Source organism: Coloeus monedula, assembly GCF_965178545.1.
Source record: "Coloeus monedula genome assembly, chromosome: 27".
In the NCBI taxonomy this organism is placed as follows: Eukaryota; Metazoa; Chordata; class Aves; order Passeriformes; family Corvidae; genus Coloeus; species Coloeus monedula.
The window spans coordinates 3384908-3402285 of NC_138807.1; the positions used below are offsets into that span (position 1 = coordinate 3384908).

Here is a 17378-nt window from a genome sequence, read left to right on the forward strand (position 1 = left end):
AGTGCCACACGAGAACGTCACATCCCAGCACCCAACTCCTTCCTCTTGGCAGGGAAGGAGGGTCTGCTCCTGCACCTCTGGAACGCTGTGGAGAGCCCAAGCTCCTGCCCTGGGACCCCTGCCCACGGGGTTAGAGCCTTGCACTGCAATAATGCTGTGTGCTCTCAGCATAATTAAAACTCCCACAGCTACAAAACCAGAGAAAAACATCCAAAATTGGTCTGGAAATTATGGCTTCACAGATCCAAACCCTGCCTGCTCCCTTGCCCCATGAACCTTCCCTTCCTCACACCCTACAGTCCAGCACGCTTTGTTTTGATGAACACACTGGGACCAGCCTCCTCCCTCCCTGCCCCAGACAATCCACATTTTAAAAACCACTAAATGAGGAATTGTGCCCAGGCATCAGACCAAAGTGAGCCGAGAGGAGCACGAGGGAGCAGAAAGGCAGAACCGCAGATGTTGCTGCTCAGCTTGCAGGTGTTTTTTCTGATCTCTGACAAACCTGCTCCCTAAGTTGCCTTAACTCTGACTTTAAAACCATCAGTCTTGTGCTGTAAGGCGAGCTCAGGCTCAGCTCATCACATCAGGGCCCTGAAATTCCACTGTGGCCACACACCAGCACGGATCCTGTGGAGTCCCAAGTGACCAGAGTCCGATGTGTGCAACTCCAGAAGCCTCCAGGAGTCTGAAAACAAACTAAAAAGGCCTTGCAAGTTATACACTCTTCATCAGATCAATCTTGCTAAATACCTGGCAGCCTCTTTATGCCTATGAACAAGGCATAATTCCTGAGAAGGGTCACAATTCCTGACAGCTCACCTGTCCAGCACCTGCCAGTGCTTCAGTGGCTGCTGCGTGGGAGCTGAGCTCTGCAAAAGCTGAAACTGCCCAAGTTATAATTCCAATGGAGCAGCAGCTCTTGGCATCCTTGGAAAAGGGCACCTCTGACCTGATACACAAGATTAAGGCCGCATTTCTTTTTCCTGGAGTGCACCAAAACCACACACAGCCTGAGTTCTTTAGAAACATGCTGAATAGAATTAATCCCAACATTCTGCTGAATGCTATTCTAACTGGACTTTCTTTCCAACCCTTTGCTGGCATTTCCTTCAAAACATCTTCTTCCTCAGAGCCTTCATCTCTCAGGGTGCCCAGGAGGCAGGGAAATAAACACAATCTCAAATTAAGGAATTCCTATTGAGGGTACAGAAGCTCCTTTTTAGTACAGAGCATCCAATTCCAGTTATAAAACTTTCTGGACACGAGCAGGTTCTGAGTGTCCTGCCTGGGTCAGTTTAAACCCAGATTCACAAGGAATCCAGACTCTTCACATGAAACCATTAAAGTACTCAGCCAGCATTTAAGCACTGCACGGAGCCAAAATTAATTCTCTGTTTGTTTTATGTGTCACAAGCCAAAAGAAAAGCCAGGCCGACAACGCTCCAGCAACGTCAGCCCGGTGCCCCTCAGTACCCTCACCTACAAAACTGAGATAAAGATGAAGGCAATGGCTGTGATCCAGTATCTCCCTGCACACTTATGCAATGCCAGACAAAAGCTTGGGATCAAAGCAGGAACTGCACTAACTACAGGCTCGTCCCAAGCAGGCAATCCCAGCCAGGACCCCCACAACTTCCCCTGACCCAACGTTTTTTCTTTCATTTTGGTTTTTTTCTGAACATTTTTTCTTTCCCACCTAACCAACAGCCTTAATTAAGCAGCATAAACATCCCAGCAAGTTCATTCACATCCCTCAGTGGGAATTTGCAGACAATTATAGGATATAATTGGGAAGCCTAATCATTGAACTTGTACCCAGCTATTGTTACAAGCTGAGAGGAGGGTGAGTGTTGCTTCCTCCAGGACACGGCTGGTTATTCCCCAGCTCTGTAATTAATCAAAAGGTCCTGAAATCCTCAACCTTTCAGTTAGAAACAATCTTTGTGCTGGTCACACCTGGGGGGTTTTGACCTTTTTTTGTGTTTTGTTTTGGGGTTTTTGTGTTTTGTTGGGATTTTTTTTAAGCACAGCAATTATTTACAGAGGCAATCCCTGTCAAATCCAATTCCTGATAGGGAGAGATGTTTCAGAGAGCTTTGCCAAGTGACATATTTCAGTTGGTCTGCTCACACACTCTGAATGCACTTCTTTGTACAGACCCAACAGCTCACAATCCCTTCACAGCCTTGAATAACAAAGATTTCCAGTTCCTCCCCTGTAAAATCAAAGCCTGTTGTCCCATCACATAGCTTACATTCATTCTGCTCCTTTTGCCTAAATCCGGGAAGGGGCATCGGAATTGCACTCGATTTAGGATACTTTTACAATTAATTAAAAGATTTAAAAGGCAGAATTTCATTGTCCTGCCTTCATGAAGGAGGTGTAAAGGGAGGAAAACATACAGAATATACAAGCTGGCTAACTCCTCGTCCTTGCTTACAGCACCCAAGCACCCTGAACATCCAGCAGGATTTGCTCTGAATGAAACACATCTCCTCCTCCTTGAACAAACACTTCACACCAGGTGAACCATTTCCTGCTCTCTCATTCATACATTACCACCACATGTTAACTCTGTCACTCATTATTTGTTTGTTTGTTTGTTTTTTTACATTCTTAGACTTCCCCCTTGCACACCCAGACAGCAGCATTTTCCGAAGAATGTGTCTGCCAAGTCTCCTGGTTTTTAACTAACAAGGGGTAGTGCAGGCTCCCTTGGTCAAGCAAAAAAAGGTAACATGGAACTGTTCTTGAAGAGGGAAGAGTTCTACCTGAAGCACCCTTGGAACTCCCAAGGAGCCGACGTCAGTGCTGAGGATCAAACCGAGGTTTAAGAACACCTTGAGTATCTTCAGTGCTGGACCACGGCACGGGAGGCACTGCACTCCTCTCACCTCCTCCAGGGCCCAGACACCAACTCAAGTAACAAGTGTTTTGGGGAAAGACTAAGGGTGAAAGAATTAAAACAGCAGCTTGAACCAAACAAGGTGAAAACTTTTTCAGTTTTCACTGTATCAGCAGCAAAATACCTCACTGTCCTTTTTAACTCGTCAAAAACCTTTGCCTTGACAAGTTTTTGTAGAGGAATGCAGATCTCTTAACTATGGGGAGGAATTCTCTGAATTTACTGTGTATTTACATTTCTAAAGATGACATGGGTCAGACAGCTGCTTCTGAAGTGCTGCTTGGGATTTGGGGCAGGAGCAACAAATCTTCACTTTCCAACCCCGAATTTAATTAAAGGTGCAGCAGTGAAGAACCTGAGGAAACATCAGCTCAGCTGCACATGTGGGAATTTCTGAGCAAGTTGAGACCCTTTGTATTGAAATCCTACAGCCTTGCATCACCCCACCTCAGTGGAGAAAAGCCACTCCAGATGCCTCTTCTCCAGTTTTGTTTGGTGTTTCCAAAGGAGCATATCCTTAAACAGTCATTTGTACGGAGGGATTGTTTCCACCCCTTCTCCCCCAATTCTGGGCTGTATTGCAACCCCAAGCAGCATAAATCTCTTAACTACTCTTCATAAGCTCAAGTGAATTAGTTTAGGATGTCTCAGTGCTGGCAAAGTGTCACCACTGCCCCAGCTACAGGCCCTCAATAAAGCTGTAGCTTGGCAGGGTCAGCACAGACACCCCAGTGAGATTATCCGGTGTCAGCTTCCATCTGGCATTTGTCAGAGCAAGGGAAAAGAAAAAAAGCCACCCCTTATCAGATCTCCAAATAAAAGGAGCACTTCCACTTCATGTAGTAGCAACTGGAAGAATTTCCTTTGTGTTTGAAGCTTCAAAAATATCTTGCCCTTGAGGCTGGCTGAGTCTGCTCAGCACTTCGAGACCCCTTTCCCATACAAAGGTAATAAAACCAAGCTCATAGTTACAGAAATTCCCAGCACATAAAAATTACAGGAAGCTGTTGCTAAGTAATATTTCTACCTAAGTAAACATCACAAAGTGTTTCCCACACACACCTCTGAACTTTGTTATTCAAACCTGCCTTGAAGATGTTCAGAGTTGCAGAATTTCTGCTGGCACTGGTCTCTCTGAGAGTGCTCGGTGCTGTTTCACAGCAGCTGAAAGACATTTCAGGCTGAGCAATGTTTTTCTCAGGGCTTTGTTGTGCTGCTTGTACTCGGGAACAAAGCAACTCCTCAGTTCCTTACCTGTCCCTTATCTGTCCCAGAATTATCCCCAGATAAATCACAGGGAAATTAAAGAGAGATCCTGTTGTATCCCTTTGTCTCTAGACCTGCTTCCCAACATGACAGGGGGGAAAAAAAAAAATAAATCACAGAATGTCCTGATTTGGAAGGGACTCACATGGATCATTGAGTCCAGCTCCTGGCTCTGCACAGGACAACCCCAAAAATCACACCCAAAACAGTGGAAATTTATTATTTCCACACAGAACCTTTCTTTAGCAGCTCTTTGCATGTCATTTATTCCAGACTGTCATCCTTTCCATCTGCTGCTTTATGTCCTCTTCAGTGGACCCAAATTGTTTCATATACTTTCCACAAAGTCGATATTTTGCCACAAATTCTAAACTGCACTAGTTGAGAAGCAACTTTTGTTTTTATCACAGAAAATAAGATAATAGATGGAAAAAAGGAGCCTACTGACAGACCTGAAACAGCCCACACTCTTAATAACTCAAATTTCCTGGTAGCAAGAAGCCCCAAGATCAAGTAGATAATAGATTCCTACAAAGGTTTCATTCAGGATGAACAAGGGAACCTGAATTATATCTTATCTTCTAAGTAATGAAGTCTATAGTTCACAGAATTATAGAATTAATCCCAGAATGGTGTGGGTTGGAAGGGACCTTGAAGCCCATCCAGTGTCACCCCCTGGGGCAGGGACACCTTCCACTGTCCCAGGCTGCTCCAAGCCCCAATGTCCAGCCTGGCCTTGGGCACTGCCAGGGATCCAGGGGCAGCCCCAGCTGCTCTGGGCACCCTGTGCCAGGGCCTGCCCACCCTCTGAGTAGAGAATTTCTCCCTAACATCTGGCCTAAATATTTCCTCTTTTAGTTTAAAACCGTTCCCCCTTTTCCTATCACTATTTGGCCCCGTCAAAACTATTTCAGATATCCATCCTTATACTCCAGGAATGTGGCCCTTCAGTGTTCACCAAGGGACTGTCTGATATTGCAGATAATTCTGCTGGTAACTTTTATTTGGCCATTCCACTTTTCCTTCCTATTGCCTTACTCCACTTCCACATGACCCGACGTGCAATAAAAGGCTCAACCCGCCTTTGTAATTAGACTGTCAAACCCATCAGACTGCTCCAAGTTCTGTATGGACAGAGCAGCCTGACTGCAGGGAGAATTGGCAGGAAATCCTATTTCAGAGGGAATTGTTCCTTCTGCAAGAGGAGTGACAGACATATAGAAAAAAAAAAAAAGATGTGGAAAAAATGTGAAATATGAAAATCATGTTTGGCAGATCCAGACCGAGGTCTAGGACGTGGCATTTCCAGCATTTTTGTTGTCTGCATTCTTCAGCAAAGACGCTCTCTGCAGTGCAGGACCAAGAAGTACGTTTTGATGGCAATAAAATAACTGTGTATGTGAAAAGAAAACCCTGTTAAAAATGTCACTGCAGAGATACAAAACCCCCAGAACAGGAACAGCACTTGGCTGCCATAAACAGCATCAGGCTAGACCCAGATTCCAAACAGACTACACATTTCCCTCCCTGCCTACCCAAAATATAACATGAGTTGGCCTTAACTGAACCGACTTGGTTTTCACACCAACATGAGTGATTTAGGGAAAAAAAAAAAAGAGAACTCTGAGGAAGCACATCCCGACGGATCTCAATCCATGGTGCATCCACCTACACACATCCCTACACTCAGACACAGAGTCCTCAATACTGCAACTGGTTTTTCCAAGGGTGCAGCAGCCCACAAATGATTGCAGTTCTTCCCCACTGGTTTCATCCCCAACCTTTGCTCCAACGTCCGTAAGAAGATCCTTTACTTTGTTGTCCTGAACACGTTATCACCAACTGAAAAAAAAATAAAATTCTGGGCTGGAATTGTAGCTCCAGGGATGATTCAGAGGCTTGGATGTGTGCCTTGGAGATAATTCCATGCTATAACTGAAAAGTTAGTTTTGGAGTCAACTGGGATATTTGCACTGATTAAATAAAGGAATAATTAAATAAAACAGGGATAATGTGAAGCAACCACAGAGAGCTGGCAGGGGAAGGGCAGGGAATGGTGTGGAAGAGATGGGGGACACCAGGACTCCACTCCAGCCCCAACTTTGCCACTTCCCACACAAGACCTTTCAGAAAATCACAGAATCCTTACAGCTGGAAAAGACCTTTAAGATCAAGTCCAACCATCAGCACCACTGTGTTCATCCCTAACCCCTGTCCCCAAGTGCCACAGCCTCACTGCTTTTGAGGGATGGTGACTACAATGCTTCCAACACTTTACAGCCTTTTCTATGAAGAAATTTTCCCCAGTCTCCCATCTAAACCTCCCCTGGGGCAACCTGAGGTTATTTCCTCTCATTCTGTCCCTTTTTCCCTGGGAGAAGCCAATCTCCACCTGGCTGCACCCTCCTGTCAGGGAGTTCATTTTCTGTGGTATCTTCCATCCTTCCCACATGTGCTCTCCCAAATTTCTTGCCCATCTCCTAATATTTTCCAGCAAGACTCCAAGCTTAGCAGGCTGGAAAAGCCAGTCAGCTTGGGACTTGTCTCTGTCAATTGACGCCCACTCTGAAAAATCAAAACAATCAATATTTACATATCCTTTAAGGGTTTTTCCCAGTCCCAAGGCAGCAGTTTAGACAGCAACAACTTCCCATCCAGAGATGCAAAAAAGAAAAAAAAAAAAAGAAAAAAAAAAAAAGAAAAAGGAACCAGAAGATTCTACACTGAGTTTCATGAAACAAACCAGGGGTACAAATAACCACGGTTAAAAACTCCACAAAAACCCAAACTTCCCCCTGAAAATGATACCGAAATTGCTACATTTCATTCTGGTTAGAAAATAAAGAGAAAAAAATAGAAGAGAAAACACTTAAAAGCAGAGAGCCAGGAGACTTCAACACTGCATTAGCTGCTGAAGATTCCCAGATAAGCTGCAGAAACGCAGAGGGAAAGATTTCATGACATTAATACCCCGGGTACTGGGAGCTGTTGCGAGGCTCTTCAGGCTAAGGAAAGCCAAAATACAATTCACACAAGCTTTTAATAATCTTGACAAAACAATTACACATGCTAAGGATACATTAGGGCTGGCACGAGAACAGAGGAGGCAGCGATTGCACCGGCAGGTTCGCTAAATAAATGCCACTTAATCTCCACCATCGGCGTGTGCTCGGAGTCTAAAGGCTACTCACAAACAGACAGAAAGGTCTAAAAGACCTCTCAGGCTGTCAAAACAACTGCAGAAGCACAGGGGCAGGTGTCACAAGGCACGGGATCACACAGATCCCAGCTTGTGCAAAGCAGTGGCTACCAAAAAATTAAAGTCCAAATCCGAACGTTCAAAACAAAGATAAGCTCGGCTTGTTAAGTGGTTTGGGAAGTGCATTCCAGTCACTGCCCAAATATGCAGGAGCACTGCTTCCCTACTGTTCCTTCTGCAAGGGACACGGAAAACCAGATGGGAGCATGTGTGTATGGTAACTTTTGAAACCATTTTCTGATTAAAATCTCAATTTCTGGGTCAAACAGGCGTGGTGACTGAGCTGAGGCAGGTACTGGACAGGTGTCCTCCAACAAACTCCTGCACCAGAGGCTCAGGAGCTGAGATTTCTGTCCCAATGGTAAAATATTATCATTAAAATATTACATTTCTCCAGGTTTCATGGAAACAGGCAGTTGTTTAAAGGAGAGAAACCATCCATTCCAGTCTGCTGCAGCACAGCCCCAGAAAATTCACAGGAATGAGAGGCATTATGGTCTGGGCACTAAAAAAGTGCCAAACAGAGCTTTAACCTCATGAAATAGCAGAAAACACAGCACATGAAATACATGAGAAACCAGGTTTCAGAGCTGACGTAACTGCATACCTGAAAGTTTATAAATAAAATGCTTTACAATCTTATTTTTCATTTTAAAAAAGGAACACACGTACACACTTGCATCTTCTTGCTCATACACTGTTATTCTGGCCACAAAAAATAAGCACTTTCTTTAAAAGGAAGCTGGACAATTTTGGGGTGAGGAGTAGCAGAGGGGAAACCACATTAATTGCATTAGTTTGTGCATACTGGTAGGAATTCCTCCTCAAATTTGGCACTTAGCACTCAGAGCTGCCCTTTAAAGCTTGGCAAGAAATTCTCTCCAGCCCACAAGTTTCCTAATTTCGTCTCAGGACACACTGGTTCATTTGGATGCACGACCTCCAGAAAGGCAGACAACCCTAAATGTGTCACTCTCACCTCAATTCACTTTGCTCCCCCCGTCAAGTCAGATTTAACATAAATCAAAGCAAATATATAATTAAAGCTAAGCTTAAGGTCAGTTCCAAGTTTGGAAAAAACAAATCTGTATAAAATTAAAAGCAACTTTAATACATTTGAGGACTGACGTGGTAACAGCAGTGAGATTTTTTGAACACAGCTTCTCCCCTGAACCAAAGCCCCGGGCTCAAAGCCCTGTTATTTCACCCTCTAACCCCACCCAGGTCCTTTCTCCTCCTTCTCCCTTTCCCCTTCAGGTCTGACTCGGCTTCCAGCTTCTTCTCTGAGCAAACGCTGCTCACTCATCCACAGATCTTACACCTTTTTATGGCAGGAAGGTTTTGGTAAAAATGGAATTGCACCTTTCCAGAATGGGGTTTATTCCATGGAGACTTTTCCCCACTGTTGTGCTTCCACCTGCTGCACCCTTCCACTCAGTCTGGACTTTCATTCCCTACCCAAACCCTAACAAAGATACTCAGAGTACCAACTACTATACAAGACACTCGAAGTCCATTAAAATGGTGAGCTCTGGGCAGTTCCTGACTCTCCAGAGAAGCCAAACACAGAATTCTGGATACCTATAAACACAGGTGAAAGAACTGTCCACACAGCCCCATCCCAAAGGTTTTCTCTTCACCTCCTAATGTCAACTTTGAGCCCTGATTTAGGAATCTGTGCTTTCAGGTAGCAATCAATAGGCACCTATCAGCCCTCCAAGAATCCCAGAATGGTTTGGGTTGGAAGGGATCTAAAGCCCACCCAGTGCCACCCCTGCCATGGGCAGGGACCTCTTCCATTGTCCCAGGGTGCTCCCAGCCCCATCCAGCCCAGCCTCAGACACTTCCAGGGATGGGGCAGCCACAGCTTCTCTGGGCAACCTGAGCCAGGGCCTCACAGGTCCTGACAGGTCAGACCTTGACAGCAAAGCCCCAGCTGAGACCCCGAACTGTGCACTCACCTCTCTGGCAGCGATCGTGCGTCCAGCAGCGCTCGATGAAAATCCCGTTTATCACCGTCGGGGGACAGTTGCTCTTCCCTTTCACAGTGCCCGGGCACACATCTCCACACTCTTCTTTGTCATCCTTGTTGGCCACGATGTAATTGTCTTCTACAGAATCCAAAATCCTGGACCAGTCGATGGTGGACAGGTAGCAGAGCTCGTTGTTCTTCTCGATGCGCACGGCGCCCCGGGTGATGTTCATCAGGTTGTAGAGGCCGATCTCCTTCAGGTGAACCATCTCAAAGATCACCAGGGCGTAGTTGAAGAACAGGCGAGTCCCTCGGATCACAGTGAGGTTGGGGAAGAGGCCCTTCAAGCTCTCCAGGCCGTACACACGGAACAGCAGCAGGTAGTCTGTGATCATGGTCAGCTTGGGGAAGCTGAGTTCGCGGAAATCTTCGGGCTTGGTTTTGAACATCAGCAGGATCTGCAAGTGGCCCTCGATCACAGTGCAGTTCTCCAGCATGTTCAGCCGGGTCAGGTTGTTGCGGATGTCCATGCTCCTGCAAACTGGGAGGCAAAGGACAATTTATTTATTTAACAAAAGGTTAATTGTTGTAGTTTTCTAAACGTTCAGTTTTGTCCAACCGCACCGAGCTCCGCTCGGGACACGTGGCCCTCTCAGCAAAGCAAGCTTCAAGTGTTAAGAAATACACTGTAGGGAATGTTCCCTGGTATATGGTTACAAAACAAGAGTATTTCATCATTTTTTCTGCCATCTTGAGTCCCTGCCTGTTGCCTCTATCACGACTGCAGTGGTAACACCAGTCCTGGAACATCACTTGGCGCTCACAAAGGGAAGAGATGTCTGGGCTGTTTTCTTTAGGTAGCTGCCAGCAACACACCTACCTCATCTCAGATCGTGCAATTAATGCCAGGGGATTAGAGGGAGTCATTTAGAATGCTTGCAGGGAGGGGAAGATAGGAAAAGAGTAATGGCCAGAGATGGTAGTGCTTGGGAAGAAAGCAGCAAAACCTGGAAATGCACAAGAGCACAGCCCACGCTCCTGCCCAGACTCTGCTGACAGGAGTAATTTACTACATTAGTAATTTTTGCCCTGAGCATTCTTTTCAGATGAGGTGTTGGGGCTTTTTTTGTTATTATTTTCTCAAGCGTGCGAATCTCCCTGTCTTGACTATCGGGGCAGTTTATTTCACAGACCCAGTAACCAAAGAACTGGCAAAGTGAACAAATACATGAAGCATAAATTAGAAGGTAAAGCGAATAATAGGAATCCAGGCACCAGAAAAAGGAAAAAGTTTGAATAGGGAAATATTTTTTTAACTCTAAGCACAGGTAAGAAATCAAGAAGGAAATTTGGAGTCCCACACCTGTACAGCACAACGAAACTCCCTGCGACAACCCTTTTGAAAGCAACTTCATAGAAACATCAGCCAGACCTTAATGTTCAAATCCAGTTGGATTCTTTATGAATTTTTCCTTTTTGAAGACTGCATCCGCTCAAAGGATTTTCCCTTTTGTCTACAGCTGGGCCAGTCTCTTCCCTCCCCACTTAAGAACAAAAAACACTCGTTCCTCTTTTTGTCACTGTATGTAAAGTTCACCAACTAAAAAACCACCACATCACAGCTACAAGGGATGACCCAGCCTCAAAAAACTAATGTGGACACAAATATTTCACAGTTAGAATTGTCTGACTCCTCAAGGTTTAACACAGACCAACTGCTGTAGGGGTTAAAACCAAATTCTATGCAAATATCTTAATGATTATTCAAAATTTGCTCCACTGACGGCAGGAAAAAAAAATTGGCAATACTAACATGGGATTTGAAGCAATGCTATTGCCCAATGGGATTTTTTGGCACTATATCCAAGTTGTTTCATAAATTGCCTTCTGGAAGAAAAAAGCCAACGCACACAGTGCCTCAAGGATTAAGGATGTACTTGGAAAAAGTGGGAAAAGGAACCTGATGACCAGCCAGCAGCAACCTCTCTGCCCCAAACTGTATTGCTGCACATCCCAACCTGGGCTAAAGGAACTGGGAAAGCAACAGATTCAGCTTAAACACTCTGAATATTTCTTTGCAATAAATAACATTGGTATTTCCAAGGATGCAAGTGCATGGCAAGTCAGGACAGTGGTTCCTCCACGAAAGGAGAAGTAACAGAAGGACATGTAAGCAACTGAAAGACTGAATTCAACGTCCAAGTCACCAGTGCAGCTAAAATTACCTGATAAATTCAAAATCCAACATCTTGGTTCTTATTTATTCGTGGTTCTCATTATCGTGGGGCACAGTGGCAATGCTGGGGTGGTACCCACCACCAGCTGCTGTACCACAGGACAAAGTACTGCCTGTTGGAATGGACAGCTGACCTTAAGTGAAAGGAAAGGTCAAAAAATACAGACCAGGAATTACTTCTGAGAGTCAGAGCTCCAGGCTATTGCTGTGGCTGAAGGCCACGAGATGCATGAATACCCTGAGCACAACTGCCTCTGTCTTTCACCGTTTTGGGTAGAGTGAGGTGAGTCACCAGGGGCTGCACACAAGCCCTTCACCCACACTATCCCTGCCCAGCTCCATGGACAGAGCACCTTGAGCACGGGTGAAAAGATCTGCAGTTAAGTATGGTCAGGACGAAGCTCTCTGAGTGCTGTGGCTGCATTTCAGGCTGTGGAAGTCTTCCTTTTGTGCAGGAACAGAGCTAAGGAGCTTGGTCTGGAGGAGCTACCCGGGTGGGCAGCTGCTGCATCACACCAGTGTCTGAGGAACAGATCCACAGCCAGCAGGGATTCAGAGAGGATGATCTGAACCCCAGAATGATGTGGGCTGGGGGGACCTTAAAGCCCATCCAGTGCCACCCCCTGGGGCAGGGACACCTCCCACTGTCCCAGGCTGCTCCAAGCCCCAATGTCCAGCCTGGCCTTGGGCACTGCCAGGGATCCAGGGGCAGCCCCAGCTGCTCTGGGCACCCTGTGCCAGGGCCTGCCCACCCTCCCAGGGAACAATTCCTGCCCAAGATCCCATCCAGCCCTGCCCTCTGGCACTGGGAAGCCTCTCCCTGGGTCCTGGCACTCCTGGTCTCTGCAGCCCTGGAGTTCACAGCTCTCACCCCTTTCCTTAAACACTCAAAACCAGTTAAATCACTCTGCTCCTGAAGCTTTCAGACTTCTGGAGATCACCACTGACACGAGCCATGCTGCTCCTGGTCCAAACAGCCCCAAAGCTGCTCAAAGATCTTCCAACCTCCACAAAAAATGCAACCATCTAAACACCCCTGCAGGGTACAAACCTCCCTCGCTTCCAGCTCTCTCCATCCTGACACAGATTCCCCACTGGAGGCTGCAGAAAAGGTGACCAAAGGCTAACAACTCCAAATATTTTGAAAAGATGTGTTAAGGAACAAAGGTTAGCCAAAGCTGAATCTAAAAAGAGATGAGTGAAGCTTTTGAAGAGTTAAAAATATAAATCTACCAGAGCTGGAAGTACAACACCCATGGTCCATCAGCTACTTTTTCCCACATTTAGAGAAAAATCACACTTAATTATTTTTCAGGTTCTCCTTCAATTTAGTTTTTAAGTGATAAAAGGTATCTAAGCTCTCTCTTTTTAACACCTCAAGGATCAAAGAGAATAATAAGGAATTAAGAACATCTGAAATGAAATAACGCTTTTTAGTTGAAGGTTTCTCCATCTTTTCATGCCTTTGAATTTTCAGCAGTTTATATCTCCTGTTCATGCAGTAGCAGCTTAAGTCACCCCATAAATTTATTGTTACCAAGACAACAAGAAGCAGTTTTAAGCAAAGTAATAAGTGTTTTTCCACAGCTTCTCTCAATAGTATTTCTTCTGCAGGGACAGGGGAATTAATCAACCATTCAGTAGGAAGGCAAGGCAGGTTTGATCCCAGAAGAAGGACAGCAAAGTTGAGCCATCAATTATAACACAGACAACCAGGTTTCAAAAAACACATAAATCAGCTTTCAGGGAAATAAAAAACTCACAAATTGATTCTCCAGTAGTAGACCCAAACCTGCCCCTGTGCAAACTACTGGCAAAACCTCCACTACACATAAATTCCTAAATTTCAGCAGAAACAGCAGCACAGCTCTGAGCTGCCAGGGGAAGCACTGCTCCATCCCTGCTACCAAGCTACTCACTCAAAAAACTACTAATTCATCCTAGACATGTTCCATCAGCCCCCCCCAGAAAACCAAGCTGAAGCCATGCTTTTTAAAAAACAAACAAACAAACAAATCCCAAGATGCCAAAACCTCTTGGACAAACTGGTTTGGTAACAGCCTTCAAGTCCTGAATGAAAAAAACAGGTCTGATGTCAGAGGTTAAGTTTTCAAGATAGAGTCTAACCAGGGGAATAGCTGGAACTTAAACCTTGTTTATAGTAAATCATGTGGATACCAAACCTGAATGATTCACTGCTTCAGAGCTCCGGCCTTTAACAATCAAGACCAGCATAATCTGGCACAGAAGGATCACAAACCATTTGAGGTAACTATTAGTTAATTCTGCTTTTCTTGTAGTGTTTGCTGCCTACTGAATAAACAAACTATTGCAGAAAAATTACACTCGCTTGGGTTGGGTCAAAAGCGTTGCAATTCTACACAAGGCTGATTTTTAGAAGTGGCTTTAGGAAACTGGGAAAAGGACTTTTGGGTGTTTCTTGGGGGAACTGCTAAGACAGGAAAACATCCTGGAGACAGATTAGTGGGAAGGACTGTGTGACAGCTCCTAGCCTACTGCAGCAATCATTTAATAAACATAAAAACCATCAATTGTGACATACGGATTTTTAAGCTTCAGTTTGCACCTCAGATACCTCAATCTGAGCAAACTGGATATGGACTCCTAAGTGAGCCCCTCTAAAGCCCCAGCCCCTCAGGGAACATCTCGGGTGCCTGCTACCTCTCACTGCTCAACTTGGTGCCGCTGAACCGAGGGCAAACCCCTCACAGTCTGGCCTTTAAAGCCTGGTTTGGGCTGTCTTTATGCTCCCCTCCTTTGATTCAAACCCTGAACAGCAAACACGACTCATCCTGCCCTGTTTCCACGCAGAGACAACCAGCACTGGAGCGACAGCATCCCAGGAGCTCTGGGATCACTCAGGGGAGCAGCCGGGGTCGGTGTCGGTGCTGACACACCTGGAGATCCTCCCTGCTCCAAAGGCAGCAGGAACAGGTTCTACACCTCGCCCATATCAACATCAATCGTATTCCACAAGGCAGTCACCCCAAAACTGACCTCCAGAAAGCTCTGGGGTTTTACACAGTTCACAGACAGCCACTGTGCTGCCTCTCCCCAAAAAAGGGACAGGACACACCAGGGCCTGGGTTTGGTACAGCCCTGCCCTTCTGCACTCACTTTTTCTACTTTATTCTCCCGGGACCAAAATTTCATTCTAGACCGAGTCTCTCAACGTCAAAAATTAACACAGGCTTGAGGTGAGACAAGGGAACAGTTTCTTAATGAGTTTATGAGCACAAAATAATCTGTATCAGCCAGATATGATACTAAGAAGCAACCTATTTTATAAGTGTGTTACTACAGCAATACACAGTGAAATTTGTCCCACATGACAATTTACGTAGAGATCTCTCAGCCAGATTCCCAACTCCCACATCAGCAGCAGGCAAGGGAGCACACGTGCAGCTCCCAAATTTAGGGGAAGAGTTCCGAAGAAGAGGAAACATCCTTTAAACTCCAGTGACTGCTTTGATCAGTTTTCTATTAACCAGAAAAGGAGCCCAAAGTAAGCTGCTCCATTAGCAGAAGCCTAAAACTAGGTGAGGTAAATCCCACCCCAAATACCAGAGCTAATGAACTGACAGGCATGAGTCATGTGCGAGACTTATTTCAAGAAGTTGCATTATGTTTACACGTGATTAAAAAAAAATACACAAACCTGTCTTCCTTCCCAAAACAAGATATATGGATCTTCATTTTACACACAGGTCAGGCCTTCTTTCCTTAACCCTTGCTTGTACTCCTGCCAGTGATTTCTGAACTCACCAACTACCTTTAGCCACATGTAAGAGAGGAAGAGTGCTCTCACATGAAGTACTCCTAAAATATTTAGGAAAACGGGATGGAATGAGGAGGAAAAACTCATAATCTGGATGTAAATGTGAACTTTACCATCCACCCCATTTGTCTCCTGAACCACCTGCATCTACCTGCTGCTTGCCCTCAACTCTTCCCCAATGCTGCCTAAAGGCACCAGGGGGAAGAGAAATTTACAGAGCACAAGGAAAACCACGGATGGGGGGAATATTATCACTGGAGAGCAGCGTTACCTCGGGGCCTGTCTGTGGGAACACAGGGCACAGATCTCCAAGAAAGCTGCCTCCATCAGACCCGTTGCTCAGGGAACAACTTGTTTGCTTATGCAACTCTCGTACGTGCATTTCCCCCCCTCCAAGCCAGGCCGGTGCCGGCCCCGCGTTGTTTTCCATCCCCACCGTGGTGCTCCATGACCTCACCATTCCCAGAAAACAGAGTCAAGCACCCAGAAAATAGAATCAAACACCCCAACAGCTGAAAACCTTTCAAATTAGGGACTTGATGGTCTGAATTGTCTGTAAAATACTTCATAAAGTATTTGCACTGTAAAAATTATATGGAAATGTTCCAGCCCAGGCTTTGCTTTGCTGTCTTGTTCCTCCATCCATGAACTCAAGAGTACATTTTCCTACCACACTGCAACACAGCAAAGCTTAGGGAGTTTAGGACATAAACATGCTTGAACCCCAAAAAGCAAATATGATTTAAATAAATAACCAAATCACAGGCTTCGCTGTAGCAGTAATAATAGTGTTTTCAAATTAGGAACTGCTGGACTCCAGTGGCACACACATTTATTTATTATTAGTGCTATATGTCAACTGCCTTTTCCATCTCTGTTGGAGGCAGGCAGGTTTGCCCACAGCAGCTGGGACTGACCCTCCCAAGGTAACACAGTGTCACCGGCTCCTTGTAAGGTTTCAAACGTAAAAATATGTATGAGGGAAGAAACTGAAATATGTGACTTATCCTATTGCTGGGAAAAGAGGCTGTCTTACACTAACATCTTGCTTTATTCCCCGAATCCCATACACATCCTGATAATGTCCACCTCTGTATTGTCTACACTTGAACTGATTCTCTTGCTCTCGCTTTTTCAGATGGGAAAGCCAACAGGCAGACTGTCTATAGGAGACACGATCCACAGATCCAGTTAGCTGCCTTTAAATAAATATTTTCCTTTTGTCAAAAAAATTTGTAAGAATCGCCCAAAATTAAAGAACCTCTCATTAAAAGGATTTCCTGAGCAAGTTTATTTAACGTAACCCATCAAAACAGCTCGTAAGGCTTAACCTCAAGCCAGCCGTGGGTTTAACAAGCTTGTGACCTCCAACACAACATCTTTATACCCCTGTCTTGTATTTTACAAGCCCCTGTGTACACACAGAGCCTCCCCCGGGAGCTCTCCCATCTTAATACCTGTGGATTTGGCACAGTACCTAAAAGTGGTTAAAGACAAAACCTCCGTGTCTGGCCACACTAAACCCTCCTGAAACCGGAGCCGGTTCTGAGGCAGCCGAGGAGCGGCGGGGGCAGAGGGCTGGGGAGGGCACCGGGGAAGGATCAGAGAAGGGACCCGAGAAGGGACTGGGGAAGGGACCGGGGAGGGCAACCAGGAAGGGACCCGGGAAAGGGACGCGGGAAAGGACCTGGGAAAGGGACACGGGAAAGAATCGGGGAAGGACCGGCGAGTGGATCGGGGGAGGGGACCCAGGCAAGGGGCCGGAGAGGGATCCGAGAAAGGGACCGAGGAAGAGACCCTGGGAGGGCGCGGGGAGGGGACTGGGCAGGGGACCCGGGGTGGAATCGGGACGCGGGAAGGGATCGGGGAGGGGACCGGAGAGGAGCCCGTGCCCTTCCCCGCGCCTGCCCCGGGCGCGGCCCCCGCTGACCCCCGGCC

The 17378-nt window shown here is 45.9% G+C and overlaps 1 protein-coding gene across 1 annotated transcript in view; it reads right to left on the minus strand.

Moving 5' to 3' along the window:
* Window positions 1–17378, minus strand: part of INSR (insulin receptor) — a 55840-nt gene that overhangs the window by 37915 nt on the left and 547 nt on the right. Inside the window, exon 2 of the mRNA XM_082297889.1 lies at window positions 9395–9946. Coding sequence (XP_082154015.1) covers window positions 9395–9946 — 552 coding nt within the window. The remainder of the gene's footprint in view (window positions 1–9394; window positions 9947–17378) is intronic.